The sequence below is a fragment of the Microtus pennsylvanicus genome, chromosome 19 (assembly GCF_037038515.1).
Source record: "Microtus pennsylvanicus isolate mMicPen1 chromosome 19, mMicPen1.hap1, whole genome shotgun sequence".
Classification (NCBI taxonomy): domain Eukaryota; kingdom Metazoa; phylum Chordata; class Mammalia; order Rodentia; family Cricetidae; genus Microtus; species Microtus pennsylvanicus.
In genome coordinates this window covers 33,649,923-33,674,718 of record NC_134597.1, presented here as the reverse complement: position 1 = coordinate 33,674,718, position 24,796 = coordinate 33,649,923, and the positions used below count along the sequence as shown (strand labels likewise).

General features: G+C 45.6%; 1 protein-coding gene across 3 annotated transcripts in view; it reads right to left on the bottom strand.

Annotated features, from left to right (window-relative positions):
• Window positions 1-24,796, bottom strand: part of Tmem178b (transmembrane protein 178B) — a 413,225-nt gene that overhangs the window by 68,103 nt on the left and 320,326 nt on the right. For all 3 annotated transcript variants that reach the window (XM_075953917.1, XM_075953918.1, XM_075953916.1), the window contains exon 3: window positions 2,169-2,306. In XM_075953917.1, coding sequence (XP_075810032.1) covers window positions 2,169-2,306 — 138 coding nt within the window. The remainder of the gene's footprint in view (window positions 1-2,168; window positions 2,307-24,796) is intronic.

Sequence of the window (24,796 nt, the reverse complement as noted above, 5' to 3'; positions counted from 1 at the left end):
GGCACAGCCTCACTACAGACAGGGCACAGCCTCACTACAGACAGGACACAGCCTCACTACAGACAGGGCACAGCCTCACTACAGACAGGGCACAGCCTCACTACAGACAGGACACAGCCTCACTACAGACAGGACACAGCCTCACTACAGACAGGACACAGCCTCACTACAGACAGGACACAGGCTCACTACAGACAGGACACAGCCTCACTACAGACAGGATACAGCCTCACTACAGACAGGACACAGGCTCACTACAGACAGGACACAGCCTCACTACAGACAGGGCACAGCCTCACTACAGACAGGGCACAGCCTCACTACAGACAGGACACAGGCTCACTACAGACAGGACACAGCCTCACTACAGACAGGACACAGCCTCACTACAGACAGGACACAGGCTCACTACAGACAGGACACAGCCTCACTACAGACAGGACACAGGCTCACTATAGACAGGACACAGCCTCACTACAGACAGGACACAGCCTCACTATAGACAGGACACAGCCTCACTACAGACAGGATACAGCCTCACTACAGACAGGACACAGGCTCACTACAGACAGGACACAGGCTCACTACAGACAGGACACAGGCTCACTACAGACAGGACACAGGCTCACTACAGACAGGACACAGCCTCACTACAGACAGGATACAGGCTCACTACAGACAGGACACAGCCTCACTACAGACAGGACACAGGCTCACTACAGACAGGATACAGGCTCACTACAGACAGGACACAGCCTCACTACAGACAGGGCACAGCCTCACTACAGACAGGACACAGCCTCACTACAGACAGGGTACAGATGCTTCACTTTTTATCTTATTTTATATTTTGGAGGAGCACATAAAAGGCGGATTACAAAGGGGAAACCAAGGGGCTGCACTGGTAAAATACGGTGTGAGAAACATCAGCGAATTTGGGTCCCGTTTCACTGAAGAAAGGGGGAGCCCACAGAACATAAGTGTATGCTGGGGGGTGGTGGCTTCTCTATATAGAATCTCCATCAAGAGCCACCATGCCCTCTCACTCTCCCAGCCTCTGCCTTCACCACAGGTGTGGGCCCCAGGGGTGGCAGCTCTGACATGGGAACGTCCTGACTCGGATGACAAGTGAGTCACCTAAGTATCAGCTCCATGGAAAGCCTGTATCGTGTTTGGCACAGAAAGGCTTCAAGGAACAGAGAAAAACTTCAGGGCCCAAGTCCTTCCCGCATAGCCCTCCCTCCCCTAAACCAGAGCTTTCTGCATCCCAGATGCCTCTCTGTACACAGCGAGGGACAAGCTTCTCCATCCCTCAGCTTGACCTGCAGACAGAGTTCCACAGCCCACTCATCCTTCTCTCCTCTGTTTCAGCATGAAAGAGACTGGAGCCAAGCATCTGTGCAACGCCTGAAGTCGGGCTGATGTCCGCTTCCTCCTGTGGGACTCATTTTCTCTTCGTCTCTCAATTGTCAGTTCTGTCTGTCCACACTCATTCCACAGAATTCATCCATCCACCTGTCCCAGGCAGTTCAAAATGTAAGCTCTAGGCTGAGCCCCCAAAGCAGGAGACTTCAAAGGAAAGGCAGATGCCTGCGTAGATGGTGAGAAAGCTTTTACTTTGCTCGGACCAGAGCCGAGTCCCTCATAACTCCACAGTTCTCTCCACGTACAGTCTGCTATAGGCCACAGGGCTGACTCAGTGTAAGGAAAGGGAGCAGGGACGGGAGGAGCTAGTCTTGTCTGACTGCTGCCTTGTTTTAAACCATAAGTCAAGGACGAGCACAGGCCTTTGGAGAAAAAACACTTCCTTCCTGGGTTTAACACAATACAGGACATGGAAGTGTAAAAGGCCCAACATATCCTGGTTTTATGCTTCTGAGTCTGAGGTCTCCAACTGCTGTCATGTGGGTGTCTTAGCCCCAGGCCCCCTTCCATCTAAGCACGGAGATGTCCAAGGCTCTAGACACTGAGGACTGTATCTCATTTCCTTTCACATCCCTAACAGCCAGTATAGTGGTCAGTAAGTGACGGGAATAGACTGTTGATGAACCAAGAGATGAGGGAGCGGAATGAACCCTACGCGCCATGCTCCGCCGCTCTACCCTCTTACCGCTTCCCCGCTGGACCTCCCCAGCCTCCCCCGCCCCCCCAGCGGCTTTCAGCCTTACCTCCCATGAGGAAGAGAAGCCCTGCCACATACTGCATAAGGCCTCGGTCCCAGCAGCAGCCCAGCACACCGATGATCCAGCCGAAGAGGATGATGGCCACCGCCATGCCCATGAAGCCAGCCGTCATTCTGCGCAGGTCTGTGAGGAAGCAGAAGGGAAGAAGTTAGTCTTAGGAGCTGTGACAGGATAGGGTCAGGTGTATCTTGGAGCAAGGAGACGCGGGTGACTACACTTTCTACTCAGACTCCTCTATGGGAAAGTCGCTGATGGTGACTGTCTTCTGTGCAACGTGCCGTGAAGCTGGGTTGCACAAGACAAGCACACGATCCCTGGTGGCTGGTGGCTCAGTTTATCTGTGCCAGGCAAGTGCTGCCCTTCCTGTGGGTTAGCTCACCCCTAAGATGCAGGTACTGTCTGTAGTCCTGGGTGGAGAATGGAGCCAACTGCTAAAAGGAAAACCGTAAGCGGAAGAAAGGGTGCAAGTCCAGATGTTGTGGCTGCATTAGTCACAACTGCATCAAAGGAGTGAGAGAGGGAGGTGGGCTCCCGGAGCAGAGCGGGGTCTCTGCAGGCAGGCTGCCTCTACCAGGCCCACCGTCCTTTAACCCAGGGTGGGTCTGCTGCACTGTAGGACAAGTCCCATGTGAAAATCTAATGGGGCAGGTGGGGGAGAGGCTGGTCCTCAGCCAGATCCCAAGCTGGCTCTTAGGACCTAGTTTTTCCATGAAACTGTGGAAACAGAGGAAAAGCCTCCTCTTCCTTCCTGAGTCTGAGCCCTGGTGCAGCCTTTTCTTTGCATTTGCCTGTATCTGTCCACTCTCGAGTCAGCCCCCGCTTCCGGGTAAGGGCCGTGTCTGCTCTATACCTCTACAACCTGTCAAAGCCAAGAACGAGTTGGTGAGGAAGGAGGTTGCTGGGAAAATGCTGTTTACAGTAGAAGGGAGACGGCAGAGCCGGTCCATGTCTCCGCTGGCTACTTAGCATCTTGTCCAACTCCGCTTTTTCACTGGCTCCTTCCCTCCTGTGATCAGATGTCCCCAGAGCTACTCCTGCACCCTCCGTCTACATGCGTGGCTCTGACCTGGGCTTGTTCCCCAAATGGTTTCCTTCTCTTACTCTCTTTTTGCCAGGCTGGCTTTTACTTCCTTCTGGGGAGCACCTCACCCACCCCAGTATATTGGTCATTCCTTCCTGAGACTGCCTGCACTCTCTCATGCCTGCCCACATTTAAGCCAGCGACAGGAGCCCCAGCCTGCTAACAGGGCACTAAGCAAAAGCAAATCCATGTTGTTTGGCCTCTGCCCCAGGCTCTGACTCCTCTGTAACACCACAGACCATCCTAGAGAATCTCAGGGACATTTTACCCTCTCAGAGGGAGGGCAAAAATGTCAGGGTGATGGAAAAGGTGCTGGCTTGAAATCAAAGTACATCACATGCACCGCTGCCCCAACTATCTCTTCTCGTTCCAGAGGAACAGATGCAACAGAGCTTCTGTCTGCCTGGGGACCTGCGAACTCATCAGGACACCACCCCTCTATTCTTTCCCTCTCATATAGTCTGTCCACTCTGATCCATCCAGAGTCGTGCATGGCGGGAAGAAAAGACCTCTGCCCATAACAGAGCACAGTTTGAGTCAAGGTCCCTCTACTGAAGGATCTAGTCTCTTTGTTCTGACAAGGAAAATCAGACATTGTCAGCCCCAACCAACATAATCTGGTAGAAGAGTGGGAGGCACAAACACAGAGGGAAAACAATGGCTGGTCCTCCCATCTGGGGAGGAGGATCCTGCAGCAGCTGGACAGTTCCCTAGCCCCAGAGGCAGAGATCCTGAAAGGGGCTGCAGAGCAGACTCCCTACCCCCACCACGCCCTGGCCCTGCCTGGTTCTCCTTTGCTGTCCTGAGCACCTAGAAGGCCTCCCCCAGCCAGGAGGGAATAACACTCTGAACTCACTTCTGTGAGTTGCCAAGGAAGCCTCATTATCACTGAACACTGAGCAGATTTCTCAGATTGCCAAATGAGTCAAGCGGAGCTATGGTGGAAGAGTCATTCGATGACAATACTAACACAGGAGCCACGCCTCCTGCACAGCCAGCCAGAGCTAGAAAAGAGGAATACTCCTGCCAATGGGCCAGTCCCAGTTCCTATGGGTCATTTCTGGGCGGTGCATTGTTTGTCCTTTTATGTCCATGACCGCAGTCACACTCACTGCCACCAGCCCCAACTGGGATCCCTGCTCTCCTCACCACAAGGGCCTGAGCTGCCGGGTCAGTGGGGAGAGTTCTTGAGTGGATATCTGAGGCCATGCGAATTGATTCTTTACCCTCTGCTTTCTTGAAAGGCAAATGGGAAGGAAGGGAAAAAGTCCAGCTCTCTCACTGGGGAAGTTTAGTAACTTAAACAGAAGGTACTTCAAGTCAGTACCCTTTCCTGGGCTCTTCCCCTCTTCGTCCCATGAAGGCTTCTGAATCCTTTTCACTGTGATCCCAGTAAGTTTACTTATTCTTTCCTCTGGAGGCCAAATTCTCACTCGACGTTAATGCCTGTAAGTCCTATATTGGCCCCTGGCTCTATAGCCCCTTGAGAGCAAAGATTCTGCCTAAGGAACTGAGTGGAAAGGTGGGTCACATCAAGTGAGTCCACGCTGGCCAGAGATGGACCCGTGGGTTGCTGAGGCAGGAAATCTAAAGAGAATGCCGACCAGAAAAATAGGAGGTGACATTTATTGAAGGATAAAAACAAAGTGTTTTACTTAGAAGAAAATTGGAGGGGGCAGAAAAGCAGGGACACGGGAAAAATAATGCTCTTCCAAAGGTTTTCAGAAGGGTCAGGCCATCTAGGTCCCAGTGAGGGAGAAGTGGTTGCCTTCTTTCACTCAGCTCAGGTAAACTTCTGTGTCTCCCACGGGGTCTTGTTGACTGAGGTAAAGGGTTGTTCTAAGTTGTTGATGTGGAAACATGATGAAAAGCAGAGATCCTGACAGTGTTTCCATTGACCCAGGGAAGATTTTCACAATACCCTTGAGTCTAACTTTGTCTAACCTCCGCATGAAAAAACGGCTCTTTTCTCCTTGGAAAGTTAACTGGGTTATCTATGTGATAGCTCAGGCAAGCTGCTATACTAGGTCAGAAGGCAGGCAGGACAAGAAATATTCCAATTTTACAGATGAGAAAAAGGCAAGATACAAAGACAAATAAATAAGTTATTGACAGTTTCCACGCTAGTGAGCTGCAAATAGAGTTAGCAGCTGCCTTCCTGAGCTGTGTGAGAACACAGGATAAATAAAGGAATTAAAATTGATGAGAACAAATGCACTTGGTATTTCTTCTTTCATAATCGAGCCAGAGCTATACCTAAGAGATGGGGAACAAAGGAAAGAAGAGAACAAGGAGAGTGGAGGCTGTGAAAATGGGCCAAGGCCAAAGGAATCAGGAATCTGCAGGACTCCCCACAGACTCCCCAGCTCATCATATAGGACCTTTTAGATTAGGTGGTAGACAGAAAAGGGGTGGAGCAGGTATTTTGAGGGAGTGCTCTGAAAAAGAATTTGAGTCTCAGATCTTCTGACCACTCCACACCACTGAGGGGCACCCATTTCTCCCAACTTCCAGGACATTGAACGGAACACTTAGGAATGGGGTAGGGACAGCCCCCACTAGGGGTTGACTAGCACAGGCGGAGGGCAGGGTTCCATATTGAAGCTCATGAGCATCCCTTGATAAGTGACGACTAGATGTGAAATCTTACCACTGACACACACCTCAGGCCCCTTCTATGTGGTTTCCGGAAGATGAATGTTAGAGCCGCGCCTCCAGCCTACACTGAGTGAGTAAGGTTTCTCCTGGGAAATGAACAGCCCCATTGCACCATGGGACTCTGAAAGCAAAGGCATTGCCTAAGAGACCAAGTGTATGGTGGGTCCCAAGTCCCAAGCTGACTTCAGCTTCCCTCACTGATCCAGTAGGTCCTCATAACTCTTTAGCATCCTACTTTCTAACTTGGGCAGGTGAAGGCGCTTGTGGCCAAGTCTGATAGCCTGCGTTCAAAGAAGAAGGAGAAGGAGGAGAAGAAGGAAGAGGAGGAGGAGGAGGAGGAGGAGGAGGAGGAGGAGGAGGAGGAGGAGGAGGAGGAGGAGGAGGAGAAGGAGAAGAAGAAGAAGAAGAAGAAGAAGGAGGAGGAGGAGGAGGAGGAGGAGGAGGAGGAGGAGGAGGAGGAAGAGGAGGAGGAGGAGGAGGAGGAGGAGGAAGAAGAAGAAGAAGAAGAAGAAGAAGAAGAAGAAGAAGAAGAAGAAGAAGAAGGTGGCATAAGGATAAGCTTGGGCTAGACCTTGTTACCTAGGTAAAGGCTGCATACATATGGGGAAAGAGAGCACACTGTACTAATGGCTGCCTGGGAAGAGCCAGGAGGGCTGCCTTGCCTCTGGAAGCTCCCCCTTCTGTATGACAGAAGCAGGCAGCCCTGGTTACAAAGGCACCACCCTGGGAACTACATGATCACTCACAAATCAACCAGGTCCTGGGCATTGCTGGCTGAGCGAAGTGCTGCGGACAGAGCCCCAGTGTCTCCATACTGAAGGGTCAGTCAGCACGGAGAGAAGAAAAGAGGGAGTAGGGAGAGGGAAGACCAATGAGACGGAATTGGCAATGAACTTCCTACCCTTGGGGCCAACTCAGGACAGGCTAATTCAGAAGACTGGGAACATTCCAGAAGCCAGTCATTATCCCCAAAAGAAGTGGTATTGGAGTGGAGATGTGGGAACACATGAAAAGATTTTAAAATGGTGTCTCATTCTTCTACCCTTTGGGCCCTGGGACACGGGCAAATTAGCCAGTCTCTCTGGATCGCCATTCATGCATATGGCAACCGGAGGCTAGAACAGCATTGACATCCAAGAGTTATTGGGAGTTCTGCCCGAGCTATGGGTGCAAACACTGTTGGGGCCGAGGAGGACGACAGGGTGTGAAGTCACCTTGGTTTAAGCAACCATTCTCTGTGCACCGCGTCCCTCACATTCGCCATCCTTGTGCACAGAAGGAGTGGAGCTGATGCTGGGGCGTGCTTCTCATTAAAGACGTGTGACTCCAAGAAAGCACGTGGAGTCTGTTCCTTTTGTTTTGCAGGTGCTGGAGCGGCTGCGGCCAAGAGATTATTTATTAATATGGAGATGTGCACACCCTGGAGGGCTGTTGCTCTCTATCCTCCGAGGACTCCAAACAGCTGGAGGGTACAGCAGCTAATGGCAGAGGTGCGGGTGGCCTTCCAGGGTCTTTCAACCCTGGGCTCCCGCAGTGAGCACTTCAGGCTCGTAGGAGGAAGAGATGTGGGGCAGAATATGATGATGTGTGTGGGGAGGGATTCGGTGATTTAGGTGAGAAAAACAGGAACAGCTTTTGCCTCTGACTCACACAATGCAGGTTGCTTCAGTATCACAGCGTAGTTAAATTTAAGGAATTATTTTAGTGAAAACAGACTAGTACCTGGGTTTCCATGAGGAGTACCAGATATGGGGTTTTGGTCTCTAAGATGCGCTCCAGACAGCCTTCTGCCTCATCCCCTGTCCCATCCTTCTCCAAGCCCTTCATACTCCAGTTGTCCAAACTGCACTTCTTTCCCCGCCCTTCGTGCTGAACAGCATTCCAAAGCTTCCTGGATGCTCTATGAAGCTCCACATCATCTTCGAAGGCCTCCCTGGAGTGTGTGTGTGTGTGTGTGTGTGTGTGTGTGTGTGTGTGTGTGTGTCTGGCGACTTCTACTATGGCTTTAGTAGACCTCACAAGTAGCACCCAGAACTGCACTTGGCTGATCTCCCTGCCGGATCTTACTGCAGTTACTTGTTTACACCTCTCTTCCTTCAGTAAATTCAAGCTGGTTCAGGGTTGCATTGGTGTTTGATTTATTCTGTCTTCCTAGTCCCTAGCTCATTGCCTGACACAAGCAGGTGTTCGACAAATATTTGCTAACTATGATCATCATCCAACCCTGTAGTAATTATCCAAGCCGTGTGTGTGTGTGTGTGTGTGTGTGTGTGTGTGTGTGTGGTGTGTGTGCGTGTGTGTGTGTGATAACACCAGGGCCAGGAGAAAATACCTTCACAATCCAATCTGCTTCAGTGACCCAAATGTCATTGTGACTTGAACTCTGCTTTTTTCTTCCCTAATTTTAGGGTTTTTTGCTGTTGTCATTGTTGTTTATTTGTTTGTTTTGTGTTTTTTAAAAGCCAGCATTAAACAACTTGACCTTATTGCTCACTGCATACAAAGGAAACATCAGTATGAATTTGGGTTTCCGATAGTCTGACGAGTGGGGTTACAAGGACAATTGCTCCCCTTCAGATTATGAATGAAGCAGAGCCTTCTGCACTGCCCATCCCTATGAGTCAGGATGAACGCCCGTGGGAGAAGACAGTTGCTGTAGAAACAGGAGGCAGTTTCTGGGTCAGAAGGCAAGCTTGAAGCTCCTTCCTCCTCAATCTTGCCCCCAGATTAGGGAGTTGCCACAAATAGGGATATTGAACCATGCTGCTAAATACAAATCACATTCATTGTCAAAACAATGGAAGGCAAATTATGAAATTCGTACTTGCCTGATGAAAGCTAGGTTAGCAGTCAAAGCAAGTCCAGGAGGAAGTGAAAGGAAAGAGAATTCAGAACCAAGGAGAAGCATCCCAATCCCCAAAACCAAAATGTTAAAGCCGCAGTAACGGCCCTTGCTGCTGCCACTGCCATGGCTGTCAGCCAACAGCAGAAAAGCGAGAAGGGGATTGTAGCTCAGCCATGCTGCTACTCCTGGGTGGAACTGGCAATCTGCTCTTCCAGCCGAGAAAAGAGCCCATTTCTCCTTCCCGCTGCAGCAAGTCACTGACAGCTGCTTGGAGTCTAAGGTACAGCAATGTGCTGCTTGGCAAGCACAGGACCCCAGAGAGACGCCACAAAGCAGTCGGAAGACGCGAGCATCAACATATACAGGCACCTTAGAATTCAGCCAGTGCCGGGGAGCTAGCTAAGTTAGCTTTGCGAAACACGGGGATCAGCATTGTCTGTCTGTTTTATCCAGGTGGGTGATGGAGAATATGTGTAGGATGGACCAGTTCAACTTTGATTGCCCTGTAAGGAAGATGCACTTTTTTTTCCAATTTAGAAAGTGGAACATGGGGATTTTAGTTAACTAAGGTTCCACAGCCTCTAAAAGTCACCTATGAGAAAGGGTCCCATTCTGAACATTCTTTTGTCGTTCTTCAATGCCTCTCATACCCTGTGCTATTTCAAAGCCCAGAACTGTACTTAATGTTCACTAAAAGATAATGGAATATATTCACTCATCAAAACCATTCTATTGAAAATGTCAATGACATGAAAAATGAACAAAAAGCAATGTTCAAGCTCATGTATTTCTATATTGCATGTATGCATACATACATATGCACTTGCCCACATATAACCAAAAGTTAATAAGGAACCTTTGTGGATTGTGGGTGTGTGTTGGGGGGTTCTCTTTTTTATAATGGGAGTAAAAAGAACTTTAAGAATCAGGTTTTGAGTTCCTTAAGAGATAAAAGTTTTATTGACTTTACAAAGTTCTAAGCACAAATGAGCCAACCTGCTAGGATTGGTACAGTGATAAAAGATAGTGGTTACAAGCCTTCAATTCCTTCTTAACAGTACCTAAACTCTACATCCTGGTTCCACATATATTGGCTGGAATGCATTGCGCAGGTCATAACCTCACTGTCTTAGTTCTGAGGCCATGGAGGCAATGGTAGTAGAGGAAGAGTTTGTTCTGCATTCAGAAACTGCAGTGTGCAAGACAGCATGTTGTGGAATATTTGTATACTGTGTGAAGATATATTGGTGTGATTGGCTTAATAAAGAGCTGAAGGGCCAACAGCTAGGCAGGAAGAAGTTAGGTGGGACTTCTGGGGACAGAGAGGATTCTGGGAATGAGAGAGGCGGAGAGATGCCTGGGAGACTCTAAAGAAACAGGACACATGGTGCAGAGCAGAGGTCACAGAGTCACGTAGCAGAACACAGATTGATAAAAGCAGGTTAATTTGAGTTATAAGGGCTAGTTGGCGACAAGTCTAAGCTAAAGGCAAACTTTCAGAATCAATAATAGGTCTCCATGTCATTATTTATGTGTTGGCAATCCAAAGATCGTCCAATAAGAAAGTTTGCTACAGTGGCATCCACAAGCCTTAAACGTTTTATTGAGTGCTTGAACTGAAACGTGCCTGAGTGTGAGACAGATATCACTGTCGGATGTTACAGACTCAGCAGGAATTTCTGTAAGGCATTTCTTAACAATTGTTGTTTATATTGATTACATGTTGATGTGACATTTTGGACAGATTGGATTACATCATATTATAAAAATTAATTAGACCTATTTCTATTCATGTCTTTGATATGAGTAATAAAACATCTAAAATTGTGAATGTTGATTGTGCTATGCTCTGTTAGGATTGCAGTGTTTTAGGGAGAGGTGGAAGAACTTGTGTAGACCTTGCTACAAAAGGTACTCCAGCCTAATTCGGCATTCTGTAGTACCCATCTTCATTTCATATAGAACAAGAGAATAGGAGACTAGGAAAGGAGTCTGGGGGATGAAGGCTTCTTAGAAGAGAGTTATTAGGGAACTGTGTATTCCCATTTCCTCCCATGTGGGCATCTCTACTCTTACCTACCCAGGTCAAGGACCTTGAGAGAGTTATTTGGAGAGCAGCACTGGAATGCTGCATAGCTTACAGGACACAAGATGGTATTTACTTGTGGCCTCAAAAGCTAAGTAAATGGCGGTCTGGAGCTTCCTGGGGTAATAAAGTTAGAAAGAGGCATACATACAGAGGTTTTCTGGGGGAAGAGCTCATGCTTTCTCCACAGGCCAAGCTTAAGGGAGTGAAATCTAACAACCTTGGAAAGATTCCATCATTGTGCCTTCCTGTTTTGATGACATGACTCCACCAGAGAGTCTCAATAGAGGATAGTGCCAAAACTGGGAGTTGAGGAGGAAGTAGAACCAGATCCCCTGGACAATGGCCTGCTCATCTCAGGAGATAATGGTGCATCGTCAGTTCCTACAAAGCATTCCCAGAGAAATTAGAAATTTCTTCTGTGAGAGCCAGAGCCGGTATTTAGAACCTGCCACATGGAAAGCACCAACACTGAACATGGGAGCACCAAGCATTTTAGACCTCGTTGGCATATCACTTGCCTGCCTTTCCCCAACTCCAGACTGAAGGAACCAAAACAGGTAAAAAGAAAGAAACTGAACCTGCCTCTTTTTACAGGGAGGTTTCTTATGCATGCCAAGGTTTATCTGGGAAAGAAAGAGGACAATTTAAGACACAGGGTTCAACTGGGCAGTGGTGGCACACATTTTTAATTTCAGGACTTGGGAGGCAGAGGTAGATGAATCTCTGTGAGTTTGAGACCATCCTGATCTACAGAGTGAGGTCCAGGATAGTCAAGGTTACACAGAGAGCTCCTGTCTCAAAAAACAGAGGTGGTGGTGGGGGGAGAGATCAAGGGAGGGAGGGACCAAGGGAGGGAGGGAGGGGGAGAGGGAGACACACAGGGTTCAGAAGTTCTCAGATTTCGCTAACTACAAATAAAACAAAAAGAATGAAATAACTAACAAGGTATCCAACACCCATTACAATCTCCCATATGTATTATCTAGGAATGGAGATGAAAGATCATTAGAACAGGTTTAAAAGGTTATGGTAAGAAAAAAAAACAAACTGTATAGTCTTTCATAAATGAGCCACAGATACTCTTGTACAAGCCAAACCTGAAATCAAAATGATGATTTATTATTAATGATGATGATTATTTATACAAGGATGCAATTAGCATTTCATATACTAAGCTCATCCTAAACACTTTATATATACTTTATCATACATAATCCCTTCTCCCCTTTTATTGATGGGATAATAAGGAACTTGGGGGTCGAGTCTGCTGCTTGAAAGCAATAAGCTGAGGTAGAGCATTCTGCTCTGACTCCAAGGCTTTTTGCTTTTAATCACTGTGTTCAACAGCCTGCGAGAGTCATGGATCAAGTGAGATCTTTGAAAGCCCTTTGTAAACTGTAAAGTGCTACTACAAATGTCTTTCATCACTTATGTTCACTGCAGGCTCCAAGACAGAACGCAAGTACAATGGACTCTGTAGCTACCATCAGCGTCATTCACTGTGTGTTTAACAGCCCCAGGGTGTACTAGTCTTTCCAAACAACACGGGAAATACAAGACTAGCACATTTTTGCTTCTGTCCTGGAAAAGCTTTTAAATTATGCCATGCCAGCAAAATTGGTTTTCTGACTTCCAAGTATGCTAGTAAAGTGGCCTCAAAGAATATTCACTTGTGCCAAGATATTTCCCCAAGTCTGTGCATATGGAGTGATAGGAGCAGGCACTGCGGCACGTTTAGAGCAGAAAGGACATGGGATATGGTGTGGGCAGTTGCCAACTGGGGTTGGGGGATGGTTTCTGCTTCTTTCTGCTAGTTATAGCACTTCAGAGAAGTCACACAAGCTTTGCATTTGTGTGTCTGCTTTGGGAAGTGGACCTCCTGCCTGGCAGTCCTGGGGTAGAACAGATGACTCTGCTCCTATAGCTGTAATTCTCAGTGTTGCTTTGCAGTATGCTGGCCTGTCTTTATCCGGAGAGGCACAAAAAAATGAAAATTAAGAGCCCATTATTAAAGTCCTAATAAGACACGATGGAGCCAATTTTTAAGAATGCTAATATATCATAAATCTAATAGATGATAACAAGGCTTGCGCATCCCACACAGCTGGGAGAGACTGTGCACATGAGAGCAGGGTCTGCTTTCTTCCTTCCTGGTCACATTTCCTTCTCCTCACTATGGACCCCTCTCTGCAGTAATGATCGGGAGACCCAGGGGGCCTCTCTTTTCCCCTATGCCTTCTCTGTAGTTCTCCTGACCTACTGTGGGGTCACTTGACATTTATTTAAATTTTTTAGTGAAGGATTTCATAAGGATATTTTCATGTAGCCCTTGTGCTCTAACCATGTTCCTACTATACGGCCCCCTCTCCTTTCTCACCCCTCCCACTTCCCCTTTTTTCTAGATAGTTTGCTTCTATTTTTATGCCGTATATGCATATATTGTTTTTTGTATTTATATAAAATCTAGGACTCTCAAATGAAAGAACATGAGATAGTTGCCCGAAATTCACTTAATCCTCTTAATATGGTAGTCTTCCTTTCCACCCATTTTCTTGCAAATGATATAATTTTGTTTTTATAGATTAATAAAAGATGTGTATATATATATATATATATCACTATTATTTTTGATTACATACATACATGCTTGAGTATGTGTGTTGGGGCAACAGCGGTAAAGAGAAAAATAAAACATGTAATTGGCAGGATTTATATTTCTACCAGATACATATGAGGGTTCCCTTTCTGTATTCAGGCCAGTGTTTATTGTTTGGGTTTTTTTTTTTTAGGATTATCATTGCTTCTGGGGTAAGATGGACTCTCAATGTGTCTTAATTTGCATTTTTCTACTGGCTAGTGAAGGAATATCATCTTTTGAGAACTGCTTGTTCATTTCATTAACTCATTTATTGACCAGGCTGTTTTATTTCTTGGTATTTAGCTTTTGGATGCTTTAAATATTCTAGATAGTAATCCTCTTTCATATGTGTGGTTAGCAAAGATTTTTCTCCCATTCAGTTGGCTGCCTCTTCCCCATGTCGTTAGCTATACAGAAGATATCAGCATCTTCATCTACTCCATGTACAGTAATCAAGCAACTGCTGTGGGAAGAAATACATTTGTGAGCAAAATAAGTCACTGGCTCTTTAAAATTCCCCTTCCAGGTGAAGAGGCAAAGAAACACATGCTCACGTGACATATATGTACACATGTCAGGGAGGGACAAACTCAATGAATTACAACGAAGCAGGTAAACCAAAGGAGGTACAGTGGGATACAAGGGGCTCAGGACACTTCCTTTTACCTGCGGCATTTAAAAAAGGAGGCGACAGGCTTCTGGGTATCCCAGGCAGATGCAATCGCAAGTATGAAGGAAATGAAGCAGGAGTCTACATGTTCTCCACGCACTGTGTAACATTTTCACCTAATGATCAGCCACACATTGACTTAGAGCGGCGTAACCAGGCTTTGTGTTCTGTTACAAACAAGAAAGTATTTGCTATGACTGGCTCTTCTAGGAAACAAGCATTCCTTCCGGTTCTCCACTGCAGCGACTTGGGGAAAGAATATGAAGACTCTTAATCAATTTAACTGCATTTGTGAGGAACTCAGTTGGTCAACAATGGCCAGCGGTATCATTCTTACAGTTTAGATCTCACCTGGAATCAGGGGGAAAGGGGGTTAGAATTATACTCAGCCTATAAAGAGGAAGGCCAACCGTGAAGGAAGGAGACAAGACAATTGTTTCGTGATTCTGAAAAGCTACATTACAGCAGAGAACAAGGATTAAAGGAGGGGACAAGTTACAACAGACACCGCTGCAGGAGCTTGTCAAGATGGAGTCGGATGGCCGCCAAGAGAGGAGGACTTCTGCATGACTCCAGATGCCTCCTGGGAATGTTCTAAGTGTAGCCATTTGGAACGGATGCGTTCTGCAGAGAGGACACTCATCCCTAGTCTTGGTCCATAGGCCTTACTGCTAGGCATGTCCTCTCCTTTGACCCTGTCAGTCACAAAGCCTCTGCCATGCAGCCCCTGCGCTTCCTTCATCTGAGAGACAGCTCTCTAGAAAGGGGTGATCTCAGTTCCTCAGAACACTGACGTAGAGATCCCTAAGTCCACACCTCCCAGACTACAGCTTCTAAGGCTCTGCTTTTGCAGTTTCTGAATTTGGACACAGAAAGCAGATGTACTGACAACTCTTGGTGACAATATAAGAAATAAAGGTATGAGGTATCTACTGCTCAGGACGTCCAGTCTTCTGTATCAGGTGACAGAAAAAATGTGGACACCATCAGCTAGTATACAGAAGAGACATGGAATGTTTTGAATCTTTCCTTATTTGGGGGATGGGTTGGAATAAAGATGAAAGGATAAATATTATGAGAAAATATAAGATTCAGATAATTAAGTACCCAGTGCACTGATAGATAATTAGAGACACCTGCCTGTTGTCATGTTAACTGTCAGGGTCACAAGTATAGAGAGGGAATTAGTGCTTGCTTGATTCTGATTTGAGACTCGGGTAACCGAAATAGCCCATTGAGTTCCTGCTTCCTAAAGATGTACACAGGGATAAAGGAAGGTCAAGGGTGAAATCTGAGCACAAACCATATTAGCTACTTTTGTTATCACTGGGACCAAAATTCTTGGTCACAACTTGGAAACAACTTATTGGAGGAAAACTGATTTTGGCTCATGGTTTCAGAGGACTCAGTTGTACATGGCAAGAAAGGCATAGTGGAGCAGAGCAGTTCATGTCAAGCTGAAATCCCAGGTTTGACAACCAAGAATAGCCACCGCAGAAGAAGAGGACACCAGCTCTTCCCTCGAGGTGGTTGGTTGTAAAGCCTAGGATTCTCTTATCCTGCTCTCTTACAGTCCTTCTACATCTTCTGGCAATGCTCAGTCACTTTTCTTCTTTGTGTCACTTCAAACAGACGATCTAGTTCTCCATGGAGTGATGGGGACACAAACAAGTAGGAGCCCAGTGTCTCTCCCAGATTGTCACTTAGCAAGGGAGGAAAGGTACACACATTTACCTGGCACTTGTCACGTGCTGGGCATCACTGACAGTGCACAGTACCCAGAGCACACTCTGAACTAGGCAAGGAGATGCTGTTTCAGTTTGTTTGACTGAACGGTGATGCCTGATGGCTTCCTGTTTATATTTTCAAACGTTTGCCATTTTCTGAGGTCTGATTGCTGTGCTTGCTCAAAGAATCTCCTAAAGCCAGAAATGTTTTACATGCTTCACATGATGTAGCCAGTCACTTTTGAATTTTGCTGGTGTCTTGCAGTTGGGTCTTTTGTTAAGCAAGAATTTTTATGTCCTTCACGCCTTGTTGTACAAGAAACAAGCATCTCGATCCCTTTGGCCCCATGTAAGCCAATCTCTCCTTTAACCTTCCCCACTGTCGTTATTCTGGCAGCTCTCTGAGCCAGCTTGAAGAAGGCACTCACTAATGAGAACAAGGTTGTTGGTAGATATGCGAAAACCCAAAACAAAATGAGAAACTGTTGGGCAAAAGTTTTTTTTTTCTCCAGTTATCTCAAAGGAATTCTGGTATTAGATTTATCAAGCTAGAAAAAAAACTAATTGGGATTAAGAATTAAAAAGTAAAGATGACAGATAAATATATAAGGGATGTTTCTGTACTGACACCTCTGCTACCCAGATGGTTTCTAAGGGAACAAGAGGCATGCCATTCATCTGTAAGTAATGTATCAGATTGTCACAATTCCTGTGTCTTCACACCTGGCAGTGCAGAGCAATTCCCAAGTTCAAGGTTTATTTCTGCCTTCTGGAGACCTAGTCTCATCAGTAGAGATGGGAAAAAAAGGTCAAAGCTTTTGGTGCTTTTAGCACTTGGATATACAGGTAGTGGCGATGTCTCTGACTTGAGACTACACCTCACAAACGCCTGATATACAAACGTTTTAAAGATACTGTATTCTCTTTATCAAAAAATTAAGAGGATAAATTTCAAGTTATATTATGATTCAATTACATTCAAGTATTTTTTTTATTTTTTGTTTCATGATTTATGTATTTAATGTTTTATGAGCATTGGTGCTTTGTTTGTAAGTATGTCTGTGTCAGATCCCCTGAAACAGACAGTTGTGAGCTGCCATGTGGGTGCTGGGATTGAACCTAGGTTCCCTGAAATAATACTCACTGTGCTCTTAACCACTAAGCAACCTCACCAGTCCCCAAATATACTCTTAACCTTCATTGATCAGAACAAGATTAGCAATAACTCAATGTCTACTAAGTCCCCATTGTCCATGCAGAACCTTCTTCTGAGCCTGGCCTGCAATGTTCAAGGTCCTCTTGATGAGCTTCAGAGTTCAGATTTTGAGCTTCAAAGCGCCAGTGATGCTCATGATATCATCAACCTCTGGATTCCCAGATGTCAGTGATCTTTTGAGCTCTCCTCATTTTCATTTTCTTTCTGATCAGTGTCCAAGTCCATCATATTTTGTTAGCATGGTAATTAATGCATAGATCTTTTTTCTCCATCCTTGGGGACATGGCCTCTGCTCCGGTCCAGGCCCTCCTTCTCTCACTACTGGGTAACTCAGAGAAGTCAAGGAACCTGACTTTCATTTTAGGGTTAACATCTGTGACCATTTCTCCACAACATGCTTCCCTGTGCAGTGCCTTTGAGGAGGAGCTACAACTCCTTCCTCCTCGTGGACTCTCCCCAGGGTCCTGCTGCCCAGAGTTTCTCTGCTCTGGCCACGTTGTGCTTTGCCAGGTTAATAGTAACCCCGGAGCCTTTGTGCTAAGGTCTTCATTTCTGATCCTCTTTATGGGTAGCATCGCGTTTCTCCCTCCCTATGCTCCGCCTGATGGTCAGATGAGCAGCTCACTCCTCTGCAAGACAGCTTTGCCCTCAAGTCTCTGCCTCTGTTTGTGTCACAGACACACCTGTGTCCCAGATCTTCCCACCCCTGTGTCCTGTTCACCCCGCCCAGACCTTAACACCTCCCAAAGAATTACTCGACTCCCTTGACAAGGAACCACCAGTTTAAATTGGTTGTGATAGAAATAGATTAAGTAAAAACACACGTATACAGTTTCTAAATTATGACACTCTGCAGGATTATTTCATTGTCAAAGTTACATAATGTTTATGTTAAGAAGAAACCCAAATACATAATTTTCAACTTATTTCTGAATATGTGGGTATAGAGAGATTAAATAAATATAGAAGAAGAATAGAATTAGATAAGAGCTAGATACTGCCTCTGTAAGAAAATCTCCATCTTTATCTGAAATGAGTTTGAGAAATAAAAGTCTTTCACAGATATTCTCTCGTGAAATATTAATACCCAAATGTTACAAGCTGACCAACCATGTCCTTTTATGTGAGAAGCATATTGCTGATATTAGAAGCCATATTTATAAAAACAACCCAAACTGTTCTAACAATTGGGAAACAGTTAAACAAATGATGGTATGTTCGCATTAAGGGCTATTATGTAGCCATAAAGCTGATGTTTTTGGAGAAATTAAATGATGTTGGATAAAACAGATGCAACGTTGTGTATTTTATCTGCTCCGGGATATACAATTTCAATGATCATAAACAATGATGATGATGATGATGATGATGATGATGATGATAATAATAATAAGTAAAAAAAGACAAAAATATATCAGGGTTACTGGTGAAAGAAGAGGAATAAAAATGGTTTCACACAGTTCATTATAAATTCTGGTGGTTTCTAAAATTATGCAATAAATATAGGTTGCATTTACAGTAAAGAGGAAAATAAAAGTATTCGTTTTTAAAAAAAAAAGCAACAACATACACAATATCCTCGGGCTTTAGTGAAGGATGCAGTGATGGAGGATGTTCAAAGGCTCCTTTCAACATCATCTCACTAGAAGTCATCCCTCCCGGAGACATTTGGTTCATCAGCAGCCACTGCGAACTAGAACATCTGCGAAGATGCAACACAGTGACTGCATGGGTGAGATGCCCCCAGAATGCCATGGAAACAGACTAGAAGTCATCCCTCCCGGAGACATTTGGTTCATCAGCAGCCACTGCGAACTAGAACATCTGCGAAGATGCAACACAGTGACTGCATGGGTGAGATGCCCCCAGAATGCCATGGAAACAGACTCAAGCACTCACAGAAGGACAGAGCATCTTCTACAGCATCTCTGCTCACTACTGACATGGCATGCTGATAGAAGTCTTTTATCTAGTTAGATTTTCAGAACCTTAGTGGTGTGTGTCATAGGCACCCCCGGCAATCTTTGAGTCAGTCTCTTTCAAGAATCAGAATAAACAAGGAACACTCTGAAAGAAGCAACAATGTTGGGACGGAGCGGGCGGAGCAAATAGTGTGTTATGAAGTCAGCTTTCTGTAGAAAAGCAGAAACAGCAGGTGGAGATGCTCTGAACGGTGTAAGAACAATGAAACCCAGGGATGGAGCCACCAGGATGTTATTCTGAATACGACACCATGAGTGACATCCAAAGGTGCACAAGTCATATATGTTGTTGGCTGACACTGTTCTATGACATGGAAGACAATAATGACATTGCCATAATGACATTTCTTTGTGAATAGTGTCAATGCTGAGAACACTTCCAATGGCCTAAAGAAAGGCCAAAGACTTCAGTAATTACAGCGGAAGTCTAAACACTGAGACTAAACACTGCGAATTTTGAGATACAATTAATGAGTTTGAGCATTGGCTCTTGTCTGTCATGGAACTCTGGCCATCCCCAAGCCTCAGTTTTCTTCTCTTTAAAATGGTGCTGACAACCATGTCCCCCACAGAATGCAAAAATTAAAACACCTTGTTTAGGTGCTGTTTGAGCTTGTCCTCCAAGGTGTCACACACTAAAGGCTTGACTCCCAGTGCAGTGGTGAGAATGTACGACACCTTAAGAGGCATGGGTTAGGAGAAGATGGGTAGGTCATGGGGACATTGTTCTCAGAAGGGATTAAAGCTCCCAGACTAGGTAAGTTCTGACCAAAGCTGGTTGGTATCAAGTAAGTGTCCTTGCTTCCTATCTTCTGATACAGTCTTTTCTCTGAATATGCCTGCCACCATGACACCACCAGTTCTGAGATTTTCACCAGAGCAGGGCAGATGCTGGTACCATGCTCTGAGATCTATAGAAATGGGAGCTAATTAAACCTCTACTTAAACAACAACAAGGTATTTTGATACAGCAACACACACACATACACACACACACACACACACACACACACACACACACACACCACCAACCAGATCCCACATGGCATAAGGCATATACTCCACAAAGGGGAGCCAGTCAGACAACTGAGTCCAGGATGAACTCACTAATCACCCCACATCACTGGGGAAAACAAAACAAACATATTTTTTTTTCATTCGGCCCTCTGAAAATATCCACATACTCTTTAGTAAATGGCTCAGAACAAATAAAACCCAGCATCTTGCAGAATGGTGTGTGTAAGTGTCACTAAGCAGCATGGGCTGTATGGTCCACCAATTCTGGCTGCTGTGGACGTCCTGGACACACCATTCTCAGGCAGAACTATAACGCCCCGTCACAGCGCCAGGATACTTGTCTTGATTCCAGGGCACGGTGGAGCAGACTGATGGGCAATTTGTCTCTGAAAAGGACGTCTATAGAAAGCACAGCTTCAGTCAGATTTGCATTTTTCCACTCTTATCCTCTGAGCATGACACTGTGCCCTGCGACAAAGAAATGACATCATGTAGGCAGCACTGACCACGTGCTGTGCTTGGAAGGACTTCAACTTCACTCAGTCTTTGTAACAACAGTGTGCTTCAGAGACAGTTTGGAGGTCTCGTTGCTTACTGATAAAGGACAAGTTGATGCCATCAGACGGTCACTGGGGATACAGGAACGCGACGAGTGGACAAAGACGGCAGATTAGACAAGCTCATCTTGAAATCTAAGCAAAACTGAGACAGTCTTGGAAAACCTGTGACCCAAGGAAGAGTTTTGCTAAGAGCAGGGCTTCCCCCATGCTTTGTCTTCCACCCATGTTTGCATAAGAAAACTCCAATAAAATGTGGTAGCCCTACCTTCTCTTTGCAACCTAAATGACCCATGAGAATAGAGAACATCTAGTTCCCTGGGTTCACAGGCTTGGCTCTACTTATAAAGATCATGTCGACCTTTCAAAATCCAATGCAATTAGTGCATTTGCACTGATTGTTCTGCTAAGTGCCAAGCACTCTGCCTCCCAAACAGCCCCATAAACATGCAGAACGAAAAGGGGAGCTGCCTGAGTTACACTTTTAAATGCAATGTATTAAATACGATGATTTCATGAATGGCCAAAGTTGTACATAAGCCATATCTATATCCTAAGGCTAGGAGAATGACAGAATCAGTAAACTGATCTTTTAAATAGTTATTTTTATTTTGTTGGTGCTTTGAAACGGGGTCTTTTGAAATTTCCCCGGCTTGCCTCCAACTTGCTATATTGTCTAGGCTGGCCTCAAACTCATGACAATCTCCCTGCCACACTCCCCTGAATCCTGAAATGACAGATCTTACATTTCCCCTCAATTTATTTTTAATTATTTATTTCTGCTTAAATCTTTTTCATGATGGTTCCTCATCCTGCTTTGGCCCTTGTGCTCACACACACACAACACAAAATTTAGAAGGAAACCGCTTTTAAACAGAGTCACGTGCCATTAGCAATTTAATTCTGTCGCTATCACGCTTTCCATCTCAGGATGCTGCTATTTTAATTCTCCACCGTTCCCAGTCCCTGGAAGTGACCATTTCACTGTCTGTCTCTACCCATCTGAGAACTCAGCTACTCTGGTGAGTGGAAGCACGCTGCATGAGGGACTTGGGGTCTGGATGATTTTATTCAGTGATATCCGGGTTCCTCTGTGTTGCGGCACATGGTAGAATATCCTTTCTTTATAAAATTGAGGTAAAACGCACAGAGAATTCATCATCTCGATTTTTACATGGGCAGTTCAGTGGGTATTATGGCTCTCTTTAAACGTGAGAGAACAGTCATAGAACAACCATAGCTGGCCAGGCATCAGTCACCAAAAATGAGCTCAGATTGTCAAGGTTAGAACATGCCGTTGGTGAGAACTTCCCATGCCATCTCACCTGTATGAGCTACTATGTTTCAGGCCCCTTGGTGACTAGGTACCAAGCAAGTGTGTGTGTGTGTGTGTGCGCGCGCGCACCGTTCTGTGGGTGACACTGGGGAGATGGGGACAAGAAGGTACCTGGGGGTTTCTGACTGTCCTGATGAACCTAGTTGATGCTTTTCCAGGCCAATGAAAGACCCTGTCTCAACTGAGGTAGACTGTTCTCTGAGGTTGATGTCTGAGGGGCCCTCTTGCCTTCACAAATATGCACATACTTGTGCACCCCCCCCCACACGAGCACATTTATACATGTTCACACATGAAAAAAGAGAAAGAAGAGAAAAAGAAGTCTTGATCCAAGGACAAAGCGTCAAGGGAATCAGTGGAGTGCTAGGAAAGACGAATCCAGTAGCTCCGGCTACGAATGCTCCCCTGTGTTTGGTCATGGAGTTTGTTGGATCTGCATTAGCCAAATAGGGCTGCTCCAAGCTGGGTGCTGGTGTGCAGAGAGGCACTCTTGAATAGCCCTGTGTAGCCGAACCCAGGAAGACAAGCCAAGGCAAAGCAAAGCGTTCAAAATAGAAAAACACATCCCCGTTCACAACAGGGAGAGAGTAGGAAAGGGTCCAGAAAGTAGGCGAAGGGAATGTAGGATGAGAAGAAGATAGCAGACAAGACTTGGGTCCCCAGACTGTAGAGTTTAGGGAGGACAAGGACAAAGGGGCGGCCCGAGGCACACTTGTCCCCAGGGCTCCAAAGGGAAGAGAGGCCACAACTCAAACCCCAAGTGAGAGAGGGAGCTTTGAAAGGAACTGAGAGCTGGAATCCCACATTGAGTTAATTAACAGAACTGTGATTTGCCAATGAATGCCCAGCAGGGCCGATCATCTGCTTGATAGAGGGCCCAGCTTTCCTGATGGAATCTCAAGTGCATGAGCCATGAAATTACTTCTCAGGAATGAGACAAAGACAGTCAGAAACGACAAGCACTTGTGTTTGTGGACGGGAGGACCCTTGCTGTTCTCTTTCTTGGGAAAAAAACAGGCTAATTACAAAGACCAGAGAGGAGACAGAAATAGTCAACCATATCAGCTCTCCTGGGGACACGGAGTGTGGCACACTTAAAATGTACTTGGCGCCATTTTACTTACACTGTCGCATGCAATCCTCACAATTACCCATCACGGTGCTCATTTCACAGATGGAGAAAGACGGAGCACAGAGAGTTGAAGCGATTTTCCCAAGGACACAGAGCAAAGGAGTGCACATAAACATCTCATCTTCCATACTGAGGCACTCCTTAGCTACCTTATTTATTTTTTTCAATATAATAGTCTAAAATAACATTAAGTAAAGGTCCCAAATAAATCACTTAGTTTCCTTTCTTTTCCTGGGCATCTGGAATGTCTCCCCCATTTCTCTTGCAGACACTGTGTCAACTTTCTTAGCAATGATATGTGGTCATGTGATGCTTGGTCTTGAATGTCAACTTGGTGGGATCTGGAGCTACCTAAGAGATAAACTTCTGGGTTGTCTATGAATAAATTCTTAAGGAAGAATAATTGAAGAAGAAATACCCGCTCCAACTGTGGGCATCATCATCCCTTAGGCTGGGGGTCCAGGACTGAAGGAAAAGAGGAAAAGCCAGGTAGTTGAGTGCCCTTGTCTCCCTCATTGCTTCCTGCAATGTCACTGGCCATTCATGCTCCCGCTGCCATGCCTTCCCCAACATGATGGACCTAAACCATACCCTTCAACTGTAACCTAAGCCAATCCTTATGTTCGCTTCTGTCATGTATTTTGTTTCAGCAAAATAGGAAGACATTCCAGCTGGAGTGTCTATAGAGAGTCAACGTCTTTCCCCAGTGCACAGCTTAGCTTGCCACTCCACCATTTAAGATCCTCTAGTGGCCCCTCATGTCTTCAGGATAAACTCCAGCTCTCCAATGTGTCACACTTTAGAGATATGGTTGTTCCTGGCTTTCTAACCTTCTCTTTCCCCAAACTGTACCTATCATGCCGGCCGTATCCATCCATCATCCACGGGTAACTGGTGGATCATGCTGGACTTAAGAGTGCATGCTCTCCTACACCAGGACCTTTGTTCTGGCTGCTCCTTGAGCAGAAGAACATCTTCACTTTCTTCCTGGATCTTCAGAATACATCCAGGGCTCTCTGCTGCTGTGTCTTCTATACCTAGCCAGACTTTTCACTTACTTCTCTGTTGCCTACTCTGCTATGGCTTGAATGTGTCCCTCAGGGTCATGTGTTGAAAACATTCCTAACACCACAGCACCTGAAATCACCTTTAAGAGGTGACCAGGTCAATCAGGTCATTGAAGCAGGGTGTATTAGTGTGGTTATGAATTTAGTCTATATAGAAGTTTGTTCAGGAACCTCGTGGTCTCTCTCACCTATGTGACATCTTTTGGCACTTAATGATACAGCAAGAGAACCCTTGTCAGCTGCACACTCAGCCTTGGACTTCCTAGCTTCTGTAATTATGAGCCAAGAAGTTTCTGCTTATTATAAATTATCACCCTGCCATATTCCGCTGTAGCAGAAAAAACTGAGACTCACACCTATCTTCATTATAGCTCTTCTATACTATATAATAATGGTCTCTGTATTTACTCATTCCTGCAACTTATTCATCCATCCACCCTACCATCCGTCTGTCCATCCATCTATTCACCCATCTGTCCATCCGTCCATCTTGTCCATCCATCCACTCATTCCTACATACAAGTTCTGCTGAGAGCAGGACTTACAATCACACATGTTTAGAGCTCACCATAGCTCTCAAGCCTCTCATAAAGTAGTC